The sequence below is a fragment of the Ictidomys tridecemlineatus genome, chromosome 6, assembly GCF_052094955.1.
Source record: "Ictidomys tridecemlineatus isolate mIctTri1 chromosome 6, mIctTri1.hap1, whole genome shotgun sequence".
In the NCBI taxonomy this organism is placed as follows: Eukaryota; Metazoa; Chordata; class Mammalia; order Rodentia; family Sciuridae; genus Ictidomys; species Ictidomys tridecemlineatus.
Genome location: NC_135482.1, coordinates 65628550 through 65642013, shown reverse-complemented (window position 1 = coordinate 65642013; position 13464 = coordinate 65628550). Strand labels below are relative to the sequence as shown.

The 13464-nt window shown below is 51.3% G+C and overlaps 1 protein-coding gene across 1 annotated transcript; it reads right to left on the bottom strand.

Annotated features, from left to right (window-relative positions):
- Positions 1-6359, bottom strand: Wnt10b (Wnt family member 10B). The gene is made up of 5 exons (XM_005324898.4): positions 6048-6359; positions 5038-5150; positions 4659-4921; positions 2559-2932; positions 1-1729 (listed from the first exon to the last, which is right to left on the bottom strand). Exons 2-5 carry the CDS (start codon positions 5109-5111, stop codon positions 1271-1273), a joined length of 1170 nt encoding a protein of 389 aa, XP_005324955.2. The 5' UTR covers positions 5112-5150; positions 6048-6359; the 3' UTR covers positions 1-1270.
- Positions 6360-13464: the final 7105 nt, after the last annotated feature.

Genomic DNA, 13464 nt, shown 5'->3' with positions numbered 1-13464 from the left:
TCATCAAAGTACAGCCAGAGGACCAAATCAGTCCTGCAGCCCAATTTTGTGAATTAAGTTTTATTGAACTTAGTCATGCCCATTCATTTATATTTGATCTATGGCTACTTTTTGCTCCATAAGAGCAGAATTGAATAATTGAGACAAAGATTACAATGTAGATAGCCCAATATGTTTACTATCTTGCCTTTTATAGGGAAAAAAATGCCAAACTTGTTTTAGGCAGTGATCAAGATAACATCTGAAGTTGAGGTACACAAATACTAAACAGGGTCTACATTTGGATCTCTAATGCCACCTAGAAATAAACCCTAGCCCTGATTTCACAAAGCAAAGGATGCCAACTAAGTTACTGAGGATGATTTCAAATCCTTTGTAGAACTCAATAGGATGTGTGTAAATAAAGTCATTGAGTATAGGAGGGTAGGAGAAATCACCTAGAAAAGAAACTATGGAATAGGATCCCCCAACTTTGGCTAAATATATCACCATGTACATCCACCAGTTCAGTAACTTAATTTATTTTAGTTTCAAACTGGAACCAAGAACAAGTCTCAGTACAATAAATTATCCATTCCCATCCCTCCTGCTAAAGAAGAAAAAACAGGCTCCAAGAATCTTAGGTAAACCCTTCCTTTGGCAGGTCTCCTTTAACATCTGAATGGAAGGAAACAACTTCCCTAAGGGTCTACATGGATAGCTTTTGGGGGGTTTTGGGGAGAGTACTCTCCAGTACTCTGTTCCTTCCCCAAGAAAAACTTCTCTACTCCTACTGTCTCACTTGACCCCACAAGGGAAAGTCTAGGCTGTGGTAGAGAATTATGGGAAGGATAACAGGAGTGGTATAGTTCCTTTCTAGAAACTGGTCTTAATGGCTCCACACAATGCTTGGGCTATCCCTTAAGGGAGAGGACAGCCAAACCTTAAGGATTCCCCCGCCAAAAGGAGTATGAACAACAGAAGCCTGGAGTTGAGAAGGGGCCCTGGATTTGAGAAGAGGGGAGCATGACAGTGCATTTCATCTTAGTCCATTCAGATGTTTAAGGAGCAAAATAGGGGTAACAGTTTCCCCCAACCACCCTGCAACTATGGGGAGAAGGCCACACATCACAGACCTCACCTAAACCTCACCACTCCCAAAGCCATTTCCAGGTAGATACTTTGAACTTCCAGGGTGTCAAGATTGACCCTAAACAGAAATCAGAGCAAAGGGCTGAAAAGCTGCCCTTTCACACAGTACCTTTACCTAGTGCCAGGGTCAGGCTGACCCTCACTTACATACATTGACCCACTCTGTGACTTTGCACTCCTCACACAGCACATAGCAGCACCAGTGGAAACGGCAATGGCAGCGCTCAACTCTTGTCTGCCGGAGCACATTGTGCCCACGGCCACAGCATAGACTGCCACAGCCATCCAACAGACGGCTGGTCTTGTTGCAGGCTCGGCCCCTTGTGCCTGGGGAGCCCACTGTGGGGTCTCGCTCACAGAAGTCAGGAGATTTTTCAAAGTAGACCAGCTCTCCTGAGAGGCGTCGAGGACGCAGGCGGGGTTGGAAGGCTCCAGAATTGCGGTTGTGGGTATCAATGAAGATGGCTCGACCCAATCGCTCCCTCAATGCTGCCCCCACAGCCCGGAACTCTGGGGCCGCTCTCCAGCATGTCTTGAACTGGCAGCTGCCTGAAGTGCCATGGCACTTACATTTCCGCTTTAGGTTTTCAGTTACCACCTAGAGCATCAGAGGGGCACAGGTGAAGGGGAGGGCAGCAAATGGAAAGAGCATGTAGACATAGGAAAGGGAAGGAAAGAGAGAACACAAGGAGGAACAAATGGAATATCAGAAGAGAAAGGGCATTTTAAAGTTAGCTAATAGCTCAATTCCCTCATCATATAATTGAACTGAAGCCATCGTATAACTGAACTAAATCACTAAGTGATTTGTTTTGTGTGGGTATAGCGGAGTGGGGGGGGGCAGAATATGGTAATGGTTATTGAATCCAGGTGTGCTCTACCACTAGCCTACAAAAGCCCTTTTTATTTTACTTTGAGACAGTGTCTTGTTAAGTTACTCAGGCTGGCCTCTAACTTGTGATTCACCTGCCTAAGAGTAGCTGGGATTACAGGGAGGTGCCACCACACCTGGTTGGATTTGCCCATCTTTGATCATTAACTGGTAACAGAACCAGAACTCAACTCCAGTTTTCTGGACTCTCAGTCCAGTGTTCTTTCCAGAGTAAGATTGGTAAAATGGAAAGTGCAGCCCAGAGTGCCCCTCAGGTCTTTAGGGAAGGCAGCTGTAATAACAGCCACCATGTAACAAGCCAAGGACTAGGCACTGTGTGGGGTACCCTATTTGCTAGCTCAGCTTTAAAGATGTTGTGATATGGTTATCATAAGATTCTTTGTACAGATACAAATCCAAGGCTGGGTGACTTGCTGATGGTAAATTGAGATCACCCACCACACCTCATCCTCTTACTCTGCTGGGCTTCTGGGCTTCTCACACTCTAGCCTGACCTTCATAGCAAAGGAAACCAGGATAAGGCCCACAAACATACCTGGCGTCCCACCCTGTTGTTGTGAATTCTCATCCGTGCCTGGATGTCCCGAGGACCTTCCCTGGAATCCAAAAAATCCCGAGAGAACTTCTCTCCAAAGTCCATGTCATGGTTACAGCCACCCCATTCCCATGTGTCCTGGGGGCCAGGACTGGGGCTTGAGCCTGGGACAGGGCTGGGCAGGGAGTGGGGAAAACTCTTGCCCCGGGACAGTGCCTGCAACTGCAGCAGTTTGGCCCTCAGCCGATCCTGCTCACCACTGCCCTTCCAGCCACAGCCACAGCTCACCAGCTTGCCCAGGCTGCAGGCAGTGGCAACAGCATGCATGACTCCAGCAGCCAACATGGAGAAGGAGAAAGCACTCTCACGGAAACCTGGGGATGATAAGGATTATAATGGTGGAGGTAAGGTTGACAGGCAGCTGAGAATGGGGAAGCAGGAGGAAATAAACAGCCATCTTCCAATTCCAAAATTTTCTAATTGAATCCTGACCCTGCTATATTCTAGCTGAGTGATTGGGAGAAAGTTTAACAGGACAAGAAAGGAAACAGCACAAAGCTTGTTTCCTCATCTATAAAAGCAGACTCATTGATCAAGATGCTCTCTGAGGTCCATTCTCACTCTGATTTTCAGGTGTAGATAAAAGAGCCAATCCAGAGGGAGAGACCCTTGGGGTTGGGAGATGACTAAGAGGGAGTCCCTGAGAAGATGAGAAGATGTATTCATAGAGTTCTACATCTGAAAGCCTTAGGAATTCCCCAGCCCTGAAAGAGTGGGGTGGGAGCAGAGAATTTTAGGGTTCTTTTGTATTCCCCTAAAGAATTATTTAAATCAGTCTTTTAATCAATCTACCCTCCATTACCCCACAGGAAACCCCAAAGCACTGGAGCTATGGAGTTACCCTTCCCTCTCCCAAATTCTAGTTGTATATTTGCCCTTCAAGACTGCCCTTTATGTTTATCATAACCTGCTATTACTCTATAAAACACTGGGAGGAGGAGAGAGGCGGGGGTGATTTTCCCTAAGGCCCTCTTAAGAGGCTGGCCTCTTTGTTATGTTTTTGGGGTCACGGAGGCTCAGGATGACAAGCCTTTCCCAGGCTTAGATAGATGTGCTCACCATTTGGGTGTCAAAGCCTTCCCCTAAGCCAGGCCCTGAGGTGAAGAAAGGGTCCCTTACTTCATTTTAGGCAGGGGCTCCCTGGAGCCCTGAGAAGATGAAAGACAGCACCCTCTTAGAGGCCAGGTCTCTCTTACACTGGGATTCAGGGCTCCCAGGCCAGTCTCCTGATCCCCCCAATCCTAACCCTCTAAGGGTGAAGCTGTTTGCACAAGTCTTGGGAATTCCCCTGCAGATGGCAGCTGCTTATTAACCCCATAGTCCCCAAAGCACTGCACCCACCCCAGGCTGAGCCCCCATGGATCTTTACTCCTCAGGGAGTAAACTTAAGCAAGGCATAGGTACTGACAATAAAATCTCCCAGATCATCCCTTCCAGACCTGACCAGCAGTGACCTGTTCTCTGTCCCTCTAGCGTTCCTCACCTGCTCAGGTGAGTGACACCTGGACTCCCCACAGCACAGAGGAGGGGGCTGCTCCCCAGCTTCAAAGCCATCAGGGTCTTTGTTCCCAGCTTTGGCTCCTGGGAACCCCAGCAATTAGGGGAGCAGGTTTAACCCTTAAACGGTTGGGGGCGTCACCCCACCCCCGCTGGGGACACTGGCCTGGGCTTGTCCCGGTAGAGAGGGAGGGGAAGAGAAAAATAGGGGAGGGAATAGGGGAAATTTGAGGCTTCCAGGGCTGGGGGCATCTCTTGTTCACAGGTGCAACCCAGATTGAGCTGGGCAGAGGCAGGAAAGAGGGGGCCCTGGGGTAGGGAAGCACAGACCCAGCTGCCTTGCCAGCAGCGCACAGGTGGAAATCGGGACTGCAAAGCCACGGACGGACGGGTGGCCAGACCCGGCTCAGCGCTGGGGCGGGGGGAATTCCCGAAGTGGCCCCTCCCGAAGACATGAACCGGTCTCTTCCCGCCTCCACTCGCCTCAGCCTGCCCCCCACCCCCTAGCTTCGGCTGCTGCACGGTCCCGCCCGCCAGGCTCACCACGCTTCAGGATGGCGCTGTGGTGCGGCAGGCGGCCGCCGCCCTCGAGCGCGGAGCAGTTCCAGCGCTGGTCGCGCAGCTGGTGCTGACACTCGTGGACAGCGATATGCAGACCTTGAAGGGCGGACGCCGTCACGTCGGGGCTGCGCAGGCACAGGCCTAGCTGCCGCTTGCTCAGACCCGACAGCGTCAAGCACACGGTGTTGGCCGTCAGCGACGGTTCCCCCGGCAGTTTCAGGCCCAGAATCTCATTGCTTAGAGCCCTGGGAACAGAAAAGGCGTCTGGAATCTGTGGATCAGGCCGCACACCTCCCTCCCAATCTCCCCACGCCAGGTCAGTGCTTCTCTCGTAGTCTGGAAGACAGGGGAATCTGCTCACCTACTGCACAAGGCCAGGAATAGAAGACCCGCGAAGCCCGAGGGCGGAGGCCGCTGCCGGGGCTCCTCCAGCATGTCGAAGCCCGGAGGCTCCGGTGCGCAGATGATCAGCGCCTGCGGGACAGGGAGATTCAATGCTAGCTCTGAAATATGGTTGCTCTCCAGGGAACCGAAGGATGCCCTACTCCTAAGCCACTGGTGCCAACCTCACTGACCCTTTTCACCCCTCTCCAAACCAAGCAATTAGAATTACCCCCTTGATTTCCAGAGTCCCTGAGTCTTTGGAGTGCTTGAAGAGAAAGAGTCCAGGTCACCCAACTAAGGACTCACCCGAAGGCCCCTGGAGCCCAGTCCAGTTAGACACAATGCCCGGCACACAGACACACTCACATGCAAATACAGACTTGCAAACACTCGCTCCAGGACCTCACCCACTGCTCCCTCTGCTCCCTCCTCAAGGGCCCCAAGACTGGCTTCCCCACCCTTATAGGGCTAAGGGGGTGGGATCAGGAGGGGGTTCCCCACCACCTGGGGGCGGGAGGGGGGGTGTCTCCTCCAGGTGCCATCAATGGCAGGCAAGCTCCTTCAGAAAGGTCGAAGACTGGGCTCTCCACCCAGCTCTACCCCCTCCCTGCACAACAGAGAAACAGGAGAGGCTCCAGGTGCAGCCAAAGAGGAGGGAAACTTGGTGCTCCCCAGCAAGGCATGATGTGGCAAGCTGAGTCCTCGTCTCTGTCCACCCTTTCCTAAGTAAATGCTCCCCTCCTCAGCCTGCGACCTGTCTGGTCCCCACAGGTCCCAGCCTGGGTCCCCACCCCTTTGCCTTGGCGTTCATTGCCCTCTAAATCTGGAAGCACTCCTTTATTCTCTGTCTTTATCTCTGGCAACATCTTTGGCTCTCTGCGTGTCTGTGCTCTTATGGGTGGATGCGTGTCTGTCTGACTACCCGCGTGCCTGTCTGGTCCCGGGTGCGCGCCTGGTTGCCCTTTCTGCTTTCCCATGTCCGATTACCTCCAGCGGTTCGGGTGCAGAGTCCGTGACCCACACGGTTGGGTCGCCTGGGCTCCGCTCGGACTGCTTAAACCTTGGGGTGACTGCGACGGGTTCTGCCCCTTCGGCAGAGCTGCATTCTTCCAGAGCCGGGCCACTCCTCTTCGCCGCTTCCCCAGCGCCGCCGCGGCCGCCGGGAGGAAGGGAGGGAGGGAAAGAGGGAGTGATCGAAAGGGCTAGCGAACGAGCGGGCGAGCAAAGCACTGGGGGCTCTGGCTCTGCTCGAGCCGAACTGTCGGGTGGCTCTGCTTGGGCTGACGAAGCTATGGCCCCTCCCCGAGCCCGGGGCATCCCCACCCCACCCCCCTTTGACTAGGGGAACGCAGCCGCTCCCCCTCTTCCCAGCGCGCACACACACCCTCTCCCCCGACGCCTGGGTTCACGCTTGGTCCTCCTGAAAGAGGAGGTGGCCGGAGTTTCTTTCACCTGCTCTGGGGTCACTAAGGACGTATAGGGAGGGTGCCTGGCTCAGATTAGGGAGCCAGGACCCAGCCCAAGTGACCAAATCTTTCATTTATCTTTGCCTCAGTTTCTCCCACCGACAGTGGGATGGGTGGACAGCTCTTTGACAAGGGGAGGAGGGAGTTGGATTATCTTCTCCTTCAGGCGTTTGACAGTCACTTATAGAACCCACAATGTGAGCACACAGCAGGGCACTCAGTACCAGCAGAAAAAGCCAATGAGACCAAGTGGCTTGGCTCCTGCCCACCTCCCAACCCTACCCCAACCCCCTGGGAGAATTTGACCCTAGTCAAAAGGTTCAGGTAGCCCCAAAGATCTGTATCTTGCGCCTATGCTTGTCTTCCTCCGTAGGCATACCTGCCCCAAAGAGGTCTCCTATCATTCATGGATTCCTGGCTTTGCACTTGGGAGGACTGTATTCCTGCTCCAGGCTCCTAGACTTGCTTCACATGGGCTGAGGAGTGCTTCAGAATCCCAAATTGAGCCTAGCTCAGGGAGAGCCGGGAAGTAATCTGGTCTTGGGGTGCACAAGCCAGACAAAATGCCTTAGGTAGCTCCAGCGGCAGCGAAGGGGTTAGGCGCCGCCACACTCCCGCCTGACTCACCCTAGTAGCTCTAACCACTACGGACTATTTTTGCCAGAGAGGGGCCCCAGGCTTCCCAACCGCCCCCAGCCCCTGCCAGACCACAGCCTAAGGCACTGCTGGCCCTGTGCACTCAAGCGCATTGACTCAGAGACCAGCCCCCCCACCAAGTAAGCAGAAGGACAGAGATGATACCCACAGCCACAATCACCTCTTCCTTGGTGGTGGCAACAGCTCTGCTGGGCAGCCAGCCTGGAGTCTGTGCTGTGGCAGGTCCTGCCTTGTGCTGAAGGGGGCACTCCTGGCTAAGGGGCATAGCAGTCTGAGAGAAATCAGGAACTTAAATCTACTGGGATGTTTACTGGGCACGTACTGAACAGTCTGGGGAGGTAAGTGCCATAGTTCCTGACATTGGACAGCATGGACCACAAATGGTTGCTTTTCTTTTATTCCCCATCTCTGAGGTGGGGAGAAGAAGGCCAAGAACTCCTGAACAGCCTTCCTATTTATAGGATGCGATTCAAACAGTGTAACTGTTGAGGTCACCAGAATCTGAAAGCCCTGTCTTGTAGCTTTCATCCTTACACCTGGATTCAGTGATTCCTACCAGTGTCCTCATCCTTTTTCCTCATGTCAGCCTGGGATTCCACCCAAGTCCCTGGAAGAGGAGGTAATGAAGTTTCCTATGCCCCTTTTCTCCTTGGGGACCTCATACACATTTGTATTTCTTCTTGAGTCTCTGGTCTCCCTCAAGTTTTGGATTTTGTCCAGTTTTAGTTTGTTTTTGTTTTTGCCTTTGATTCTATCCTCAGACTCCAGGCAGGTGACAAGATGGGGCCGGAGACAGAACTATTGCCATAAGTTTCAACATCTCAGTGATTGGGTGGCTGTCCAAGCTGGATGTTTCAAATCCAAGGATGCATATGCCTGCTCCCTCTCCTCACTGAAGCCTAGCTCTGGGATAGGAGGCCACAAGCAGGCTGACTGGGTGGCCTGAGCTGGCCCACAGTGCCCTCAGCCCGACCGGCTGGCCTGAGCACTGACCCGCAGGCAGCTAGAGGGCGGTGGGACAGGCGGGGCCTGGAGAGGGCTGCGGGTGCACACCCATTGCCTAATACCCGAAGCACGCGGCCAGCTCCAGGAAAGGGGAGGGGCAGGAACCAGAGAGACCTTGACTAGGGTTGGGGCTATGGCAGGAGGGGGCAAATGGGGGGCTGTCATCACTGCAGCAAGGGAGTGGGAGCAAGCTGGTCCCCATTCCTCTCAATGAGAAGAATAAAGGGCTGCTCTTCCATTCATGAGGATGGAGGGTGTAACAGAACAATGTGGGAAGAACACTGGGGCCCTGGAGGGCGGGGGTCAAAGAAAAAAGTGGGGGCCCCTGGAGATTGGGGGAATCAAGTAACTGAGGCGGTGGCTAAACCCAGTCACAGCCTCGGGAACCTCCTCCTCCTCCTCCCCTCATGTTTGCCTTGGCCCAGGGTCTTGGGTGACTCATCTGTTGCTAAGCCGCTGATAGGGGCGGCCAGGCCGGGGGAACCCAAATTATAGGCCCGGGAGGGATGGATGCGCTCGCTCAGTGGTGGTGAGCTCAGCTGTGCTGCCTACCCTCCACCTCACACACACATTCTGCTGCAGCACCACAGGCTACCACCTGGAGGCACCAAAGTATCCACAGCCAGATTCTGGTGGTCTCTGGGGAAGCCCCCCAACATTTGGCAGTTGGCCCCAACAAATCTTCAGGATTACCCTAGAGGGAATTTTGCTCCCTTTTCTACACGGGGCTGATGGATGGGCTGTGCCTTTCCAGCCTAAGAGGCAGTTGCTTCAAAGGAAGTAGACTCCTCTGTCCACAAAACTCCCTGATTCCCTTCTTCCTCCCCAGATCCCAAGGTCAAAACAAGGCTCCTCTCCCTCCAACATCTCTCCCCATCCTTATTCCAGGAGGGTGGTTTTCTCCTGATTTTCCATTTCAAGCTTTTTTTGGGGGGGGGAGGAGGGTGTACTGGGGATTGAACTTAGGGGCCCTAGACCACTGAGCCACATCCCTAGCCCTATTTTTGCATTTTATTAGAGACAGGGTCTCACTGAGTTGCTTAGCGCCTCACTAAATTGCTGAGACTGGCTTTTAACTCGTGATCCTCCTGCCTCCACCTCCTGAGCCACAGGGATTACAGGCGTGCATCTCCATGCCTGGTTCATTTCAAGCTTTTATATCTGTGGGTGGGTGGGGAATATGGCTTAGTGACATAATGTTTGTCTAGAATGCTTGAGGCTCTGGATTTAATCTCCAGTGCATGCATGCGCGCGCACACACACACACACACACACACACACACACACACAATGTTATCTGTGGTCAAAGATGATACAGAGGGAAAAATAAGGCAGGGTAAAGGAGATTGATGATGGGATTCTATTTTATATAAGGGGACAGACGAGAAAGTGAAAGAACATAGGCATAGAGATATCTAAGGAAGGGCATTCCAGAAGACAGAAAAACAGGTGTACAGACCCTGAAAAGGTAGCATTCTTGGTGTTTTCAAATAATCAGCAAAGAGGTCAGTATGGCTAAGGGGGAGGAATACATAAGGGAGACAATGGTAGGCAACAAAGTTGGAGTACTAGGAAGGAACAGGGTTAAATCACCTGAGGCCTTGTAGACCACTGTAAAGATTTTGGCTTGATTCAAGTGAGATGAGGAATGACTGGAAAACTTCTAGCTGGGTAATGAACTTATTTGACTTCCTTTTTAGAAAGGATGGCCCCTTGTGTTATATGGAGAACAGACTGTGGGGAAAAGCGTAGAAGCAAGGAATCAAATAGGAGGCTATTACAGGAATGCAAGCAAGAGTTGATGGTGGCTCCTATTAGCATGTAGCAGTAGAGTAGTGAGATTGGATAAGAGTCTACCTATTGAAGATTGAGGGACAGAATTTGCTGATGGCTTAACTCAGAGTATAAAGCAGATTGAGTCAAGGATGACTCCAAGATTTTTGTGTTGAGCAACTGAAACAAAGGAGTTGCCATTTACTGAGATGGAAATGACTGAAGAAAGAGCAAGTTAGGGCAATGGAGGAATCAAGAGTTCAGTTTGCACAGGTATATTTTGAGATGCTATTTAAGTGTTAGATGTGTAAGTTCATATTTCAGGAATAGAGATATAAATTAGGAAGCATAAGACTGGAAAGTTTACCAAGGGAATTCATGAAGACAGAAAAGAAGGTCAATTAAACCTGGGTATGCTCCAGTGTTTAGAAATTCAGTAAACAAGGAGCATCCAGGTAGGGAGACTGAAAGGGAAGATGCCATTGAGATAGGAACAGTATTTCAAAACCAAATGACAGGAAGGAAGAAGGAAGTGGCTGGGTTCAGTGGCACACACCTGTAATCTCAGCCGCTCAGGAAACTGAGGCAAGAGGGTCATGAGTTCAAAGCAAGCCTCAGCAACTCACCAAGACCCTGAGCAACTCAATGAGACCCAGGGCCAGGGATGTAATTGAGTGGTAAAGCATCTGTGGGTTTAATCCCAGGTACAAAAAAAAAAAAAAAGAAGAAGAAGAAGAAGAACTAGTAGTAGTAGTAGTTGTGGTTGTTGTTGTTGAGCAGTGTCTGCTGTTCCAGGATGGCTATCTAGGATAAGAACTAAGAATCGGCTATTGGATAGAGCAATACAGATTTTCATTAATAGTTTTTATAAAGAAGTATAGTGAGTTAAAAGATATGATTGGAGCTGGGGGCAGTAGCACATACCTGTAATTCCAGCTCCTCTGGAGGCTGAGGTAGGATGATCACAAGTTCAAGGCCAGCTCAGGCAATTTAGTGAGATCCTGTTTCAATAAACAAACAAACAAAAATAAACAAAAAAGGGCTGGGGATGTATCTCAGTGGTTAATAGCCCTGGGTTCAATCACTAATACCTAAAAAGAAGAAGATAAATTTTTAAAAAGAGACCTTCTAAGGGGCTATCAGTGTGGTTCAGTGGTTAGAGCACTTGCCTAGTATGCATGAGGCCCTGAGTTTCATCCCTAGCACTGCAAAGATGTAATTTGAGTAGAAAGAAAATAAATTGATGCTAGAATTAAAATAAAAATTTCAAGTTTTGTAGTAAAAGAAGAGGAATGGGGCAATCTTGGACAATAATGTAGATCAAACAAAGCATTTGAATTTTTCAGATGGAAGATATTACAGCATGTTTGCATGTTGATAGATGTGTTCCAAAAGAGAGATAAATTGATGATGTAAGAAAGAAAGATGGGGGCTGAGGTTGTGGCTCAGTGGTAGAGTGCTCGCCTAGCATGTGTGAGGCACTGGGTTTGATCCTCAGCACCACATTAAAAAAAAATAAAATAAAGGTATTGTGTCCATCTACAACTTAAAAAAATTAAAAAAGAAAGAGGGAACAATTGATAAAATATGATTTGATCAAAATAGTAATTTAAGCAGACCATATACCATGTGACTCAGACCTAGGGCCTTTCCCCTCTTTCCTCCATCCTCCTGGGAAATGGAGGAACAAGAAAGAACATAAGCTTTGAGTCAAAATGGTTTGGGCTTTAATATGGCTGTATTGCTGATCACTTATTAGTTGTGATCTGTACAACTGCCTCACTTATTGGTCCTCTGTAAAATGGGAGAGAGGAGAGAGGTAAAAGAAGAGATTTTTCTTTCCCTCCAGGAGTCATCTCTGAGTGACATTGAGGCATGATAACCAAGCTGGCAGTGCCCCCTATGCCCTAGACAGGGAACAGCACCACTTCTTCAACAGAAAACCATGATGGCCATGAAGTTGAATTGAAGTCCCTGGGAGAGAAAAGTGTATTATTGTTAAGATTATCTTGGGCACTCAAAGCACCAATGTGTGGTGAGAGCAGAAAGAACCAGAATTTTAGGAGAAGACAGTAACTTGCCTCAGCCTCACCAGAAGCTGGGATTACTGGCATGTGCAGCCTCCATGGCTGGCTCCACTGCCCACGCTTTCTGATCCTAGTCACCAAAGACTCAGTCATTCAGGCCTGGTTCATCTTCATACCCACTTCATTGTAGGTTCAGCTCTCTCCCCCAGTGATATGCACAGGTTGACACATACCACAAGGTGACACACTGTAGGATGACACAAGATACACAGGGTGACTGTGACACATCCACACATATGTAATCTTCTCATGCACACACTCATCCACCCACCTTCCAACAGTACCAGACACTCTGCATCCCTTAGTCAAGCTTCTGGGTTTCTCCTATCATAGCTGCCACCTCCTTACTGACACACTGCCCCAGGCAGCAACTGTAACCAAAAAAAAAAAAAAAAAAAAACCCTGATGATCTCTTCTGACTTGAGTCCAAAATTCTTTGAAAAGAGTTCCTAACCTCACTCCTCAGAACTAGGAGTTTCTCAACATACCAATACACAGGAGCATGCACCTTCAGAACACAGTGTACATTTTTACTTTTGCACACACAGCCACTTGTGCTTTCCTCTGGCTCACATGTGCAACCTGCTGCTGCTTCAGGTTTCTCTCCACCGCCAGGCTCTGTTTGGTCAGTCCACTCCTATCCTAACCTCGGGATTTCCCTGACCACAGCTCCACCCACGTCCCTGTCTCCCCCTTTTCCTTCTCTGTCCAGCCGTTGGGGGTTCCTGGGTGGGAAAGCATCTCCCTAGTCTCTGGCCAGAACCACAGGTTTCCTTCCTTCCACCACTCAGGATGGGGTAGAGAAGGGACACCAGTGGGGTCAGGGTGACGTCGAGGGGACAGCCCCATCGCGCTTGGCGAGGCGGTCTGGGCTCCTGGGGATTCTCCCCAAGCGCATTGTCCCCGCGCCCCCTGGCGGATGCTGGTCCCCGACGGGCTCCGGACGCGAAGAGTAGTGAGGCAGGCGCGCGCGTGGGAGGGCGTCCCAAGGGGAGGGGTCGGCGGCCAGTGCAGGCCTGGAGGCGGGGGCCACCGGGCAGGGGGCGGGGGGGTAAGCCCCGACGGTCAGCCCGTCAGTTCTTTGCTCAGACGGGAGGGAGCCACGGCCCCGCTCGCTGCCCATTGTCTGCGCCCCTGACTGGTGCGCCCTGGTGCCACAGTGCAGCCTGGCTGGGCAGCCTTCTCTCGTCACTCCAGCCAGCGCCGCAAGTATAAGAGGCGGTGCCGCCCTCCGTGGCCGCCTCAGCCCACCAGCCGGGACCACAAGCCATGCTGCCCGCCGACCGCCTCCGGGGTTGTTAAAGCCAGACTGCAAACTTTCGCCACCGCCGCCACCGCCGCGTCCGGTCCCACCGTCGCGGGCAGCAGCCAAAGCCGCCGCAACTGCAGCACAGAAGCGGCCAGGCCAGGCAGGCC